The 12,052-nt window shown below is 35.6% G+C and overlaps 1 protein-coding gene, 1 long non-coding RNA gene and 1 pseudogene across 4 annotated transcripts; all 3 read left to right on the plus strand.

The window, feature by feature from the left end:
* The first annotated feature begins 284 nt into the window (after nt 1–284).
* On the plus strand, nt 285–568 carry LOC117627145. The gene is made up of 2 exons (XR_004585734.1): nt 285–373; nt 457–568. It is a non-coding gene; the product is annotated as an uncharacterized LOC117627145 (long non-coding RNA).
* Nucleotides 569–1,333: 765 nt separating this feature from the next.
* On the plus strand, nt 1,334–5,866 carry LOC117627142 (annotated as a pseudogene).
* On the plus strand, nt 4,993–11,720 carry LOC117627144 (tRNA-dihydrouridine(20) synthase [NAD(P)+]-like). 3 transcript variants are annotated; one of them, XR_004585733.1, is made up of 11 exons: nt 4,993–5,104; nt 6,313–6,402; nt 6,552–6,657; nt 6,850–6,988; nt 7,810–7,918; nt 8,012–8,148; nt 9,415–9,551; nt 10,264–10,370; nt 10,618–10,745; nt 11,036–11,165; nt 11,444–11,720. XR_004585733.1 is itself a non-coding variant. In XM_034359070.1 (10 exons), exons 1-10 carry the CDS (start codon nt 5,102–5,104, stop codon nt 11,082–11,084), a joined length of 1,005 nt encoding a protein of 334 aa, XP_034214961.1. In that variant the 5' UTR covers nt 4,993–5,101; the 3' UTR covers nt 11,085–11,720. The 3 variants fall into 3 exon arrangements, 2 of the variants coding, with proteins under 2 accessions (XP_034214961.1, XP_034214962.1); XM_034359070.1 differs by having other exon boundaries at nt 11,036–11,720; XM_034359071.1 differs by lacking the exon at nt 4,993–5,104 and adding an exon at nt 5,452–5,564 and having other exon boundaries at nt 11,036–11,720.
* The last annotated feature ends 332 nt before the right edge of the window (nt 11,721–12,052 follow it).

The raw sequence follows: 12,052 nt of genomic DNA on the forward strand, positions 1-12,052 counted from the left end.
TTGTTAATAGCTAGTTGGTAAGCATTTTGAAGATTGAAAGGAGTAGAATAAGCCACAACTTTATTCATTGCTATTTGATTACGAGAATTCTAGTGCCATTAGGTGATGTGATTTTTACAACTTGCTGGAATATTTGGGATCAACGAAATCAATTTGTTTTTCAAAATAAAAGACCAGATACTAATCATGCGGTTTCACATATAAAATCTTTCCCCTCTCGCGACAAGTTTTTATCAAAAATAGCCAAAATTTATTGATATTTTTGAAAGTAGGTTTAAATTTTGGCTATTTTTTATAAAAACTCTGTAACAACCGCGCGCCTCCAATTCTTCCATCGCCGTCTTCGTCGCCGTCGCCTCTGTCTCAATTTCAGGTAAGTTCCATCTCGTCTCATCTCAGCTCAATTCGATACCCAGCCTCTGCCTCTAACTATCTCTCATATCCATCCTCTCTCAGCTTTATCTCAGAGGCAGAGCAGTTCACTCTCTCTTTGATGAGAGTCTCTTCCTTATGATTTTTGAAGATGTAATTACGGTTCTGTGTGGAATGAAATCGGGGTTGTGAATTAGGGTTCTCTCTCGATAGCCTGAATTTGTTGGGCAGAGCAGATAAAAAATATAGATAAATGTTATACTCCCATTCCACTGAAAAAAGTTTCGAGTGATTATGGCAGAGCAGGCCTCATCAGTGGCAGCTATAATTGTTTTCTTTCTTGTCCAAACCCTAGGCTTTGAATTTCTATCACAATGGAATGCTATTCCAAACCTGGAGAAATGTTAACAAAAGATATCATAAATGCAACCCAAACGATACGTAAAAGAAGAGAGAATCCCAATTTCTATCACAGTGCGTGCGCATATATATCACATAAATTTTTTTTTCGAATACTTGAAGAATCCCAATTAGCCTTCTGTTCTGTGTATAGTGGCATCTGCAAGTAGATGAATTGTTAGCAGGGATGCATTCTTTGCGAAAAGTAAAAATTGGTAAAAAGCAAAGAAAGATTTCAAGAAACATTCTGTATATGAAGATTGCTAAATGATTGACCACTTTTATTCATTAATTTTTTTTTAGTTTCCTTTTTTTTTTCTTCTTCCTGTTTTAGAGTTTACGGGCTGTTTTTAATTTTTCCTTTCAGTTTCTAGTATGGATGATTTACTTATGGCTGTTTTTATTCATTAGTTTCTGTTTTTAGGTTCTAATGGCTTGTTTAGGTGCTGTTTTTAATTTTTAGTTTCTGTTTTTAGTATGGATGGTTTACTTATGGATGTTTTTATTCTTTAGTTTCTGTTTTTGTTGATTAATGTCAGTTTTTTGGTGATAAATGGACCAATCTCTCTTTCAGGTAATCCTACATCCTTCACCGAGCTCATTTTTTATGCATATTCAAATCACGAGCTATTTCCAAGATAGCTTCAAATTATTTCGGACCAGAAAACGAAGCAAAATCCTAACACACAAAACATTACACTGTTTTTCTCTTTCATTTTCCTGTGTTTTCTCAGTAACCAAACGAGCATTATGCGATTTTCTTGCTCTTAAAACTCGGAATATAATAATTAAGTTTTCTTTCAGTCAACTGTTTTCTTGTGTTTGTTATCTTTTACAGGTTTCTACTTTAAAACTGTTTTATCTCTTTCTATTGACGGCTGAGTTATATGCTTTTAGGGTTTCCGACTTTTTTCCCTAATTTGAGAATCGTTTGAAGAATTGAGTGACGCTCGGTTGGTGTAACTTGTAAGCTCAGGTATTATGACCTGTAAGAGGGAAGATGAAGATAATGTTAGAGTGAATGCGGAAGGGTTTGAATCTGACCCAAAGAGGCAAAAACGGAATGGGCATTCATCTCCTTCCTCTTCACCACCTCCACCTGCTTCTGAAGGCTTCTTGCTTCCTGGTTTTAATTATGGCGATGAGGATGATGAGGACAACTGTAGAAGGCCACCTGTTAATGACTATAGAGGGGATGGTGGTGATAATCAAAGGGATCTAAAAAGTGGGGTTGAAGTTGAAGAAGCAGATGAAGATGATAATGATGATCTTGAACAAGGACTTTACAGGCGGAGCCGTGAAATTGAGGTCAGGAGGGATTGTCCATATCTTGACACTGTTAATCGCCAGGTATATTACTATTCTAAGTTGTTAAAATATGGCATTCCTGCTTGTCTGTATATTATCCTTACAAAAGCATCCACTGTATTAATACCTATTGCTTGATTTTGCTTTGTCCAGGTTTTCGATTTTGATTTTGAAATTTTTTGTTCTCTGTCTCTGTCAAATTTGAATGTGTATGCATGTTTAGTTTGTGGGAAGTATTACCAAGGAAGAGGGAAGAAGTCCCATGCATATCCTCATAGCCTTAAAGCTGGACACCATGTTTATATCAATCTTCGAACGGAGAAAGTTTATTGCCTTCCCGATGGATATGAAATCAGTGACCCATCATTGGATGACATTAGACATGTCCTGAACCCGAGGTTTGATTTGTATTTTTTTATATTTCTAGTCTTCCTTGCGTATCCTTTTAAGTATGCATGTGCAAACAAAGGATTTGAATTCATTTGGTTCTTTATATATAGGTTTACTGAGGAACAAGTTGAGCAGATTGACAAAAACAAGCAATGGTCTAGGGCACTTGATGGTTCTGATTACCTTCCTGGAATGGTACTGATTTTTGTTCTTACTTGCACAAGATTCCATATATGCTTCTATTGCTGCTGTTGTCAATTCATATGAGTTCGATATTATGTTTCAAATTCCTAATTGGCTTGTTCAGTACTTTAGAGTTCCCATTTAAGTTACTCGGGATAGAAGAATTTTTATTCCTTGCCAAATAAGTAATGAGCTATTATGAATCTATTACGTGGCTAGCCAACAATTAGACTTACGATCGTGTTGTTTCACAGTTTTGATAGACTTGTATGGAGTATAGAAAGAACCAGTAAGCATGATTTCAGCGCTTAGCTAATATGGTTTTTGGTTTACTGCAGTACTCTCACATCTTTGTAATTCTCTATGTTCCGTTAGATTCTCTCTCATATGTAAGGTTAGACAAGCCTATGTTGAACCACATTAAGTACTCTCTTTTCATGTGTGCAAGGGTGATGTATTTTGTGATTGATCTCTCTGATGGATACACTTCCATAACAACTTACGTCTTAACAATCCCTAGCGAGGTGTTAATTTTGGGTCCTAATTATTGTTACCTGTGTTTTCTTAATTTTCAAAAAACAGGTGGGGCTCAATAACATTAAGGAGACTGATTTTGTCAATGTCACAATTCAGTCTTTAAGAGAGTAACTCCACCAAGAAACTTTTTCCTCATCCCTAAGAATTATCAACATTGCAAGTCTCCGCTTGTTCATCGATTTGGGGAGCTCACGAGAAAGATATGGCATGCACGGAACTTCAAAGGACAGGTTTGGCCTTGTTGACCCCATATTTTTGTCTCTAGTTATTGTTGTTAAGAATGAAAGTTCATGTGTCAAATCTTTAATGTCTACAGGTGAGTCCGCATGAGTTCCTGCAGGCAGTTATGAAAGCCAGCAAGAAACAGTTTCGAATAGGAGAGCAATCTGACCCAGTTGAATTCATGTCATGGCTGCTTAATACACTGCATGCAGATCTTAGAACTTCAAAGAAAGATAGCAGCATTGTCTATGAGTGCTTTCAGGTTTTCTTTCTTATTCTTTATCTACTTTGTTCGTTGTATAATGTATTGCTGTTGCTGCAACTGAACTTGCAGTATTTTTCAGACTAAATATAATGTTCTGTGCTGATAGGGGGAGCTGGAGGTTGTGAAGGAGGTTCCTAAGAAAGGTATTGAGAAGAAAGAAAATGGTGATGACCAGAATACAGATGTTGTGACTGAAAATTATGGCATTGTCAAGGAAACTTACAAAATGCCTTTCTTAATGCTTGGATTGGATTTGCCCCCACCACCTCTTTTCAAAGATGTTATGGAGAAAAACATCATACCCCAGGTACCTATGTCTTAGTAGTATGTTGGAAGTTCATTCTTTAATTGCCTTTTTTTATTGGTTTTAATGTCTTTCTCATAATTTCCATGTCTATGTTTCTGAATAAAAACATGTTGGAATTTGCTTCAATTACATACATTGCCTCTATGTTCGCAACTTGTGGACCAGGTAACTAGATTGCTTTGGGGAGTCTATGTAATTTATATATATATATATTAGGTAGTGACAAATGTGTAGCCTGTTAAGATGGATATATTCCTTATTTTCATTGGTCTGTTTAGAGGCTAGTTGATTTTTTATTATCTAAATATGGGGTTTCAGTCTGTCTTTGTGCTCCTGTTCTGTAACGTATATAGTTACTTAAGTTCTAATTCCAAATTAGAAATACAGCAACTGTTCTTTGTGCCAAGCATTTTGGTTCTCCATTTTTCTTGAATATTAAACTGAGCCCTGAATGATGCCAAAGCATGCCCTTTACTTTATGCATGTCTCAGCAGTCTTGCATTGTGCGCTTTTTAAATGTTCATAGCACACCTATGCTATCATTACACCTTATTCCAGAAATGGTATGTGGGGAAGAGAGAATTGATGATGAGAATTCTTTTTGAGTTTTGTTTTGTTTTAAAAATGTTTTTATATTATTTTTTAAAGTTTGTGTGTAATGGTTTAGGTCCCACTGTTCAACATCTTGAAGAAATTTGATGGGGAGACACTGATTGAGGTGGTCCGACCTCGCATAGCTAGGATGAGGTATCGAGTCACCCGATTACCACAGTATCTTATTCTCCACATGCGGCGATGTACCAAGAACAACTTCTTTGTGGAAAAGAATCCGACTTGAGGTGAGATTATATGTTTCTGGAGTTATTTTCATTTGAATAATCATTTAAGGCCATGGATCCTTGCCTGATCAAGTGCAACCTTTTGCCAACTGATGTAATTCCTATTGCAGTCAACTTTCCTGTGAAGAACCTTGAATTGAAAGACTACATCCCCTTGCCAACCCCAAGAGAGAATGAGAGATTGCATTCAAAGTATGATTTGATTGCCAACATTGTTCATGATGGCAAACCTGGTGAAGGTTCATACAGGGCATTTGTACAGAGAAAGTCAGAAGAATTATGGTAAGTCTATTCCATACTTATTGGCATAAATGTAAACTAAGAGATGCAACTGTATATATGGGCTAACATCTGGAAATGTTCTCAGGTATGAGATGCAGGATCTTCATGTTTCAGAAACTCTTCCCCAGATGGTTGCCCTTTCTGAGACTTATATGCAGATATATGAGCAGCAGCAGTAAACTTGGGACAGTTTCAAGTGCCATGGTTGACGGATTAGGTGGTTTTTAAGCCTATTCTGGGAGTCGGGTGGTTTCATACATGAGGAAAACAGGACGAGGGGAAACATTTTTTGAGGGTTTTTAAGCCTATTATTTGTTTCTGTTCAAGCGCTCTCTACTATTTCGCCCTGGTCTTTTCTTCGTTCTTTGATTTTCATTATGGCGAGCTAGATCCTTCATGCATTTCGTGATTGCTATCCTTCCTTCATGGGTTTTGATGTGATTTGAGACATCAACTGCAGGTTTTTATTTTTGTTCAATTTGTTTTCCTATTTGAGCGATTCATTGATTTGGTTTCTGAATTTTTTTTTTTTTTTTTTCTCTGATCAGATTGGAGTTTCTTTTATGTTTCGTTGTTGTTTCTATGATCAGATCTTGAAGTCTTATTTGTGTTCGATTTTTCTATGTTGGGCGGCGTTATCTTGTTATGGTTCCGGTTTTAAAACGTGCGTCTACGCTACATTAAAATAAGAAACCATTGAGATAGGCATCTAACAAAATACAATTCAAAAATTAGAAAGGAAAAAAAAAAAAAACGTTATAAGTCGCCATAGCGCACGTAATTAAAAATAGAAAAAGGGGTCTAAATGTTTTTTAGTGATTAATTTAAACTGGGCCAACGAATCTGAGCCTCCTTTTAGGCAAATTCAAAATAAAATTTGATTCTTATGTATCAAAATCCAAATAGAAATATTGTAAATATCAAATCCTCATTAGTAAAGATTCTTATCATTAATACCTAATTTTTCTATTAAAAACGATGCGGAAGTGTGTCGTGAGAGGGTAGTATTACAGAAAGGGTATAAGGTGTTTTTTTGGGTTGGAAAAAAAGACATAAGTTTGAAATATTTTCACGTGTATTTGTTTAAGCCCTTATAAATGTTCTTTTAAATATAAAAATATTTTAAAAATTGAGACATTGGTGTTGTGGTGCGTGAACGGTGCACTAATCAAATTTGGTCGGGTGTATTGTGGATTCCCCTGAAATAGGAGCAGGTCAAGGCCAGATCATCCAAACTGACCAGGCCGACGAAGATGGAGTACGAGAACAAACTCGTCCTTGCTCCCATGGTTCGCATTGTGAGTACCTACTTGTACTTCTCCCACAAACCCTTCTAGCTGCCGTCTTTTCTTTCTTTTCTATTTTTATCTTGGGTTTTAATACAAAATTAACTTCTAATTACTGTTTAATTCATGCTATTTACTTGTAAATTTCTTAAACTGGTTAGGGGACGCTGCCATTTAGATTACTGGCTGCTGAATATGGTGCGGATATAACCTACGGTGAGGAAATTATCGATCACAAACTTGTCAAATGCGACCGCAGATTAAATGGTACATTTTTTTTTTTTTTTTGGATTTGTTTTTGCTACAAGTTATTGATTCATGGTTTTGGTTATAAATTTCTGTTAATTTTGTTAATTTTTGTCCTGGAGAGTTACGGAAGCAGATAATTTGGTGTATATTGCTTGTGGGGTACTTCATTTTTTGACAAGTTTATGAAAATTTTTTGTGCTCGTTGCTCAGAGAAAATAGGGTCCATTGATTTTGTGGAGAAGGGGACAGGAAGTGTCGTTTTCAGGACTTGTGATGAGGAAAAAGATCGAGTAGTGTTTCAAATGGGTACTTCTGATGCTGTAAGGGCTCTCATGGCTGCTCAGATGGTGTAAGTTGATTGTTGTTGCATTCCATTGTTCTCCTTTTGTTGTGAAGTTTGTAATTTTTTGAGGTTGGTCGATTTTATCTTAAAAAGTAACAAGAAATTAATTGATATAGTTAGTGGATTGCAACTTTAAGTTGATACTCTTGCTTCTATTGATTGTGAGAGCTCAAGGCGATCAATATGGTTTTTATCGAATTCATCAGGATCATGGGTCGTGTGGGAAGAGAATATGCTCCTGTGGTTTGAGCTTGGGGTTCATTTTGAACCACTTATTGCTTCTGTAGGAAGCCAAAACTCAGAAGTACATGGGTGAATACATGAACAATTGCATACAAGCCTATAAATTAATAGGTTAAAGCATTTAGTGATTTGAATAAGTTTTGCTAAGTTTAGGTATGTTTACTACATGTTCCTAAGTTTTTTCCTTTAAATTTTCACCTTTTATTTATTTTTTTCTTCCACATATATCGTGCTATGTTGGATCATAGATAAGGTTGTTTTTAACTGTAACCCATTAAAGATTGGCTGTAATTGAATCAACCCTTAAATCTCTTTTCTTTGAAAGAATCAGGTTTAGGCAGACAACTTGTTTTGAAAATGTGGCTTTATCTATGTTTGGGTTCATGCATAGAATAGTGGTCTGGTATCTACTCTTCCTGGCTGAACCTGTTGTGTATCTGTTTCATCTCATGCCCCAATCTGATCTTCTTACTCAATTTGGACAAAACACCCAAGTATGTGATATGGGTCTGTGTCCATCTCAATGTAACATATGGGCTCGTCTCAACAGTATCTTATATACTTTTTGACCTTTTTCCTTTTAGGTGTAAAGATGTTGCAGCAGTGGATATAAACATGGGTTGTCCAAAGTCATTTTCTGTGAGTGGAGGAATGGGTGCCGCATTATTGACTAAACCAGATCTTATTCATGATGTATACAATCTTGTTTCCCCGAAGATGTTTTTTATTTCCATCTGAAGAGTGTTTGCAGTTGATTCCTAACTCGCTTTTTTCCGTTCTGTTCAGATTTTGACTACATTAAGGAGAAACATGAGTATACCAGTGACTTGTAAGATTCGACTACTAAAATCATCTCAGGATACTGTGGAATTGGCCAGGCGAATTGAAAAAACTGGAGTTTCTGCTCTCGCTGTCCATGGAAGGTGATCTCTACTATATCCTATTGGTAAAGTTGCGCTTAGCATGCTATGTTATCATTTTAATTTAGTCCCTCACTCAACTGTAGTTGAAGATGGAATCTATGTAAATGGATGTAATGGGTTCCCTCACTCAACTGGATGTACGACATTCTAACCCCATTTTCTATCAAACCATAAGATAACAAACCATAAGCAACCCTAATAGATCCCTAGTTCAAAACTAGCTATTCTTACCCCTGGTTATGTGTTAGTTCAGGTTGTGCTAACACCCCTAGAACCCTGTTGTTGTTACCCCTGTAAATCCTAACTTTTGTATTAAAAAAAGAAAAGAAAAGAAAAGAAAAGAAAAGTACTCTTAGGTCCCAAGACTTAAACCTGCCATGCTGTCCTGTATAAAGGCTGTCAACGTAAATCTTGAATTGGATTTTAGTCAGAGAGAGGTTTATTAGAGTATGATGATAATCATAAAAAGAGATAAGGTGTTGAGTTGTAATAGCTTAGTGAACATTGGGCCAAAACAAAAATTACCTTAGAAAAAAGAAAACAAGACGAGGGGAGTACCAATATTTGAGAGCATGGGAGGAATAAGAAATGTGAAGTATGGTAATTTTGGGAGCCATCATTGAGACAATGACACCAACTTTAGTCCTGTATTTGGAAAGCCATTGGTTTCGACACCAATGGTAATCTGTGGATGAGACACTGCTGCCATAAGTGAAGAGAACTGTCGAGACTGAATAGATCAGGAAGTGGAACTACCAAATGTTAAATTTGTTGGGAATGAAATCAAACGAGGACACCTATGCCCTACCCGAATTCTGCTTTTTGAAAACCGTAGGTTCAACTGTCATGAAAAAGAAATCCTATTTGCATAGGATGCTATAAAAGTATCAACTGAGGTGGAAAAACCAGCTTCAAAGTTGGCTATAAGTCAATGTTAAACGAAATGGAAATACATATCTATACCCTATTTCCTTGCAATGTTACATTATAAAGAATGGAAAACAACTGACAGATAAGTTTAACATTGCAAAGCAATAGGGTATAGATAAGTTTAAATTGGAATCCCTATGAGTCAAATGCATCTTGATAGGTTTTTCATGCTGCATATTGAGTCACTTCAAATATAAGGATAAATATTTTCATCCCATTATATTTCTTTAAAGTGGGATGGTCCCACTATGTCTTTGTAATAGTGAAATAATATCAATCTATTTGTCTCAATTGCATGGTGTTCGGTCTGATGCGTTTCTTCTCAATAAAATGCAGAAAAGTTCCAGATAGGCCACGAGATCCGGCTAAGTGGAGTGAGATTGCTGATGTTGTAGCATCACTATCCATTCCAGTTATAGCAAATGGCGATGTTTTTGAGTATGACGATTTTCAGCGTATTAAAGTTGCTACAGGTAGCAGTAATATAATCTTTAAGTAATCTTTTGATAATAGAATTTCTTTAGGACCATATCATACTGTTTGTTGAGAATAAAAATTTCACCTTGGGTATTTCAAGCCGTGCACCATAAAGTAGCCGTCATCTTGAGAATTAATATCCTGGTCATGAAAGTACCCCAATTTTATATCAACCTTCATGTTTGTATTAGCTTGATATATTTCATTTATGTCAAGGTTAATATATAGGGATTCATTGTCAGATAAATATGTTAGAAGCCCGCTTCATTGGACCAGGCAATTAATGTAACATTCTGTGTCATTAAAATGGTAAAAATAGCAAAAATATGTTCCCGTCAAATGGAAAAAAATCTAGCAAGGCTCAATTTGGATCTAGGGGTTTAATAGAATAGATTTGGATTTTGGAAATAAGCTTCCTATGGTTAGAAGAACCCTAAATATACTAAATATAGTTTCTTCGAAATGACTACATATAATGTTATGTTAAGAATTTGAAATGACTAGTTTCAATTGAATCCACGTATTTCCTCTATTTCATCCTATGCAATACAACCTTTTATGCATTGTTAAGATTATGCTCACACAATTTAAATAAGCTTCTTAAATTTGAAATCTCGCATTCCAAATGGAACTTAAGATTATGTATACATATTATATGGGTATTTGTGTGTGCTTTGAATGTATTAATGATGCACGCAATTTCTAAAGGTACCTCATCTGTGATGGTTGCAAGAGGAGCACTTTGGAATGCTTCAATTTTCTGTCCGAAGGGAAAATTACCATGGGAACACGTGAAGAGAGAATATGTCAGGAAGGTAAGCTTCTCCTAGTGATTTTATTTTATTTTTAATTTTTCAGTTGTGCGCCATAGAATAAGATATTGGTCATTTTCCCCAAGTGGCGTGAGAGTCAATTTCAATTTTTCAACTCAGACATATTTGAAAATCTTTTACAGTGTATTTTTATTTATTATAATAGTAGGTCAGTGTATCCACATTTTCACTTTTATCATGAGAGACTGGAACTAGGCATGCTAACCTGTTTTTGTACTTTTGACTGCAGAGTATCTTATGGGATAATGATATTAAAAGCACAAAGCACACACTGAAGGAAATGATAATGCATCATTCTTCCCTTGAACTCCCAGAAGGAAAGGCTGTGACAAAATCAGATTCCTTGGTAGATTTAGCGTAAGTGTGGTTGAGATTGCTTATGCATTGACACTACCCATTATATAATTTCATCTCTGTTCACTGCTTGCATGATCCCTAACCCTGGACCTGGATCACTTTTTTCCGTGTAAATTCCCTAGGGTTTGTGATGATTGCTGAAACTAGAAATTCTATTGAGTATTTTTATGCTTTTTCAGTTCTGTATCACTATCAGCAATATAAACCCATGTGTTGTGTTAAGTTCTCTTGGAAAAAGTCTTTCTTTTAGTTAACTGATTGTACAATTTTCCCCTCTTTTTCATTCTCAGGCGGCTCTATGGAGAGGAGAAGAGTTATGATTTTTTTGTTAAAAACTGATTCTTTGTAAATGAAAAGTAGATATATATTGATCGTGGTCCTTGTAGGGCAGTGTTTGCCATCCATCTTCAGGACAACCAAGTGAGTTTTGCTTTTCAGTTATACGTTTCTATTCTGCTAACTAGACACCAAGAATATAGGGTATATTTACCACTGACCACTTCATTTTGTACCCCACTATGTTCTGTTTAAATCTGTTGCTTCATGCATGGTAGTTAAAAAAAGTAAGAAAATTGTTTATCAGAAGCTGGTGAAGGCTATAAAGTTCGATGTCCTGCTATCATTATTTCCTTGTCCACCTATTTGTATATTGAATGGATATTCTATTACCAAAATTCTGAGAACAATGTGTTGTGCAGATTATATTACCATTATTGGGGACAAGCTAATTTTAATTCGCTTGAGATTTGGTGGTCTTGGCTTGTAACAATGCAGATTTGGTGCTTTCTAAAGCACTATTTCTTCTTGAATTTATTTATCCCAATTGTAAAGTTTTCTCAAGTTCCCAAGAAATGGAGTTTGATAACAGTCTTGCAAACCCTACATTTATTTAAGGATTATTTACTGTAGTGGCCCCTGAAACTTCGGTTAAATCTCACTTTACCCCCGAAAGTTAAAGTGACCTACTTAACCCCATTGATTGTGATTTCGTGTTCTACTTTATCCCTTACCGTTATCTTCATGAATAACTGTATTAGTTTTGATGATGTGTCATGGGTATTTGTCTTTTTATAACAAGTGATGATGTGTCATGTGAATGGTCCACTTTTTATTTGATTTAAATTGAATTAAATATATAATAAAATAATGTAATTGTTATAAAACTAGAGGGAGAAAATGTAGAGAGAAGTAATATGCTAAAGATAAAGTTTCATCATGTTTATTCTTCTCTTAATCTTTGGTAGAGCCACCAATTTATAGGCTTACAAGATAGGAAATTGAATACCATCATTTACAATATACCTATA

Source organism: Prunus dulcis, chromosome 5 (assembly GCF_902201215.1).
Source record: "Prunus dulcis chromosome 5, ALMONDv2, whole genome shotgun sequence".
NCBI classification, from domain to species: domain Eukaryota; kingdom Viridiplantae; phylum Streptophyta; class Magnoliopsida; order Rosales; family Rosaceae; genus Prunus; species Prunus dulcis.

Excerpts from the sequence above, each read along its gene's own strand:
- LOC117627144 (XM_034359070.1), top strand. Across the intron at positions 6,403-6,551 it reads TTGCTCCCATGGTTCGCATT|GGGACGCTGCCATTTAGATT; the intron begins GTGAGTACCTAC and ends TAAACTGGTTAG. Across the intron at positions 6,989-7,809 it reads CTCATGGCTGCTCAGATGGT|GTGTAAAGATGTTGCAGCAG; the intron begins GTAAGTTGATTG and ends TTTTCCTTTTAG.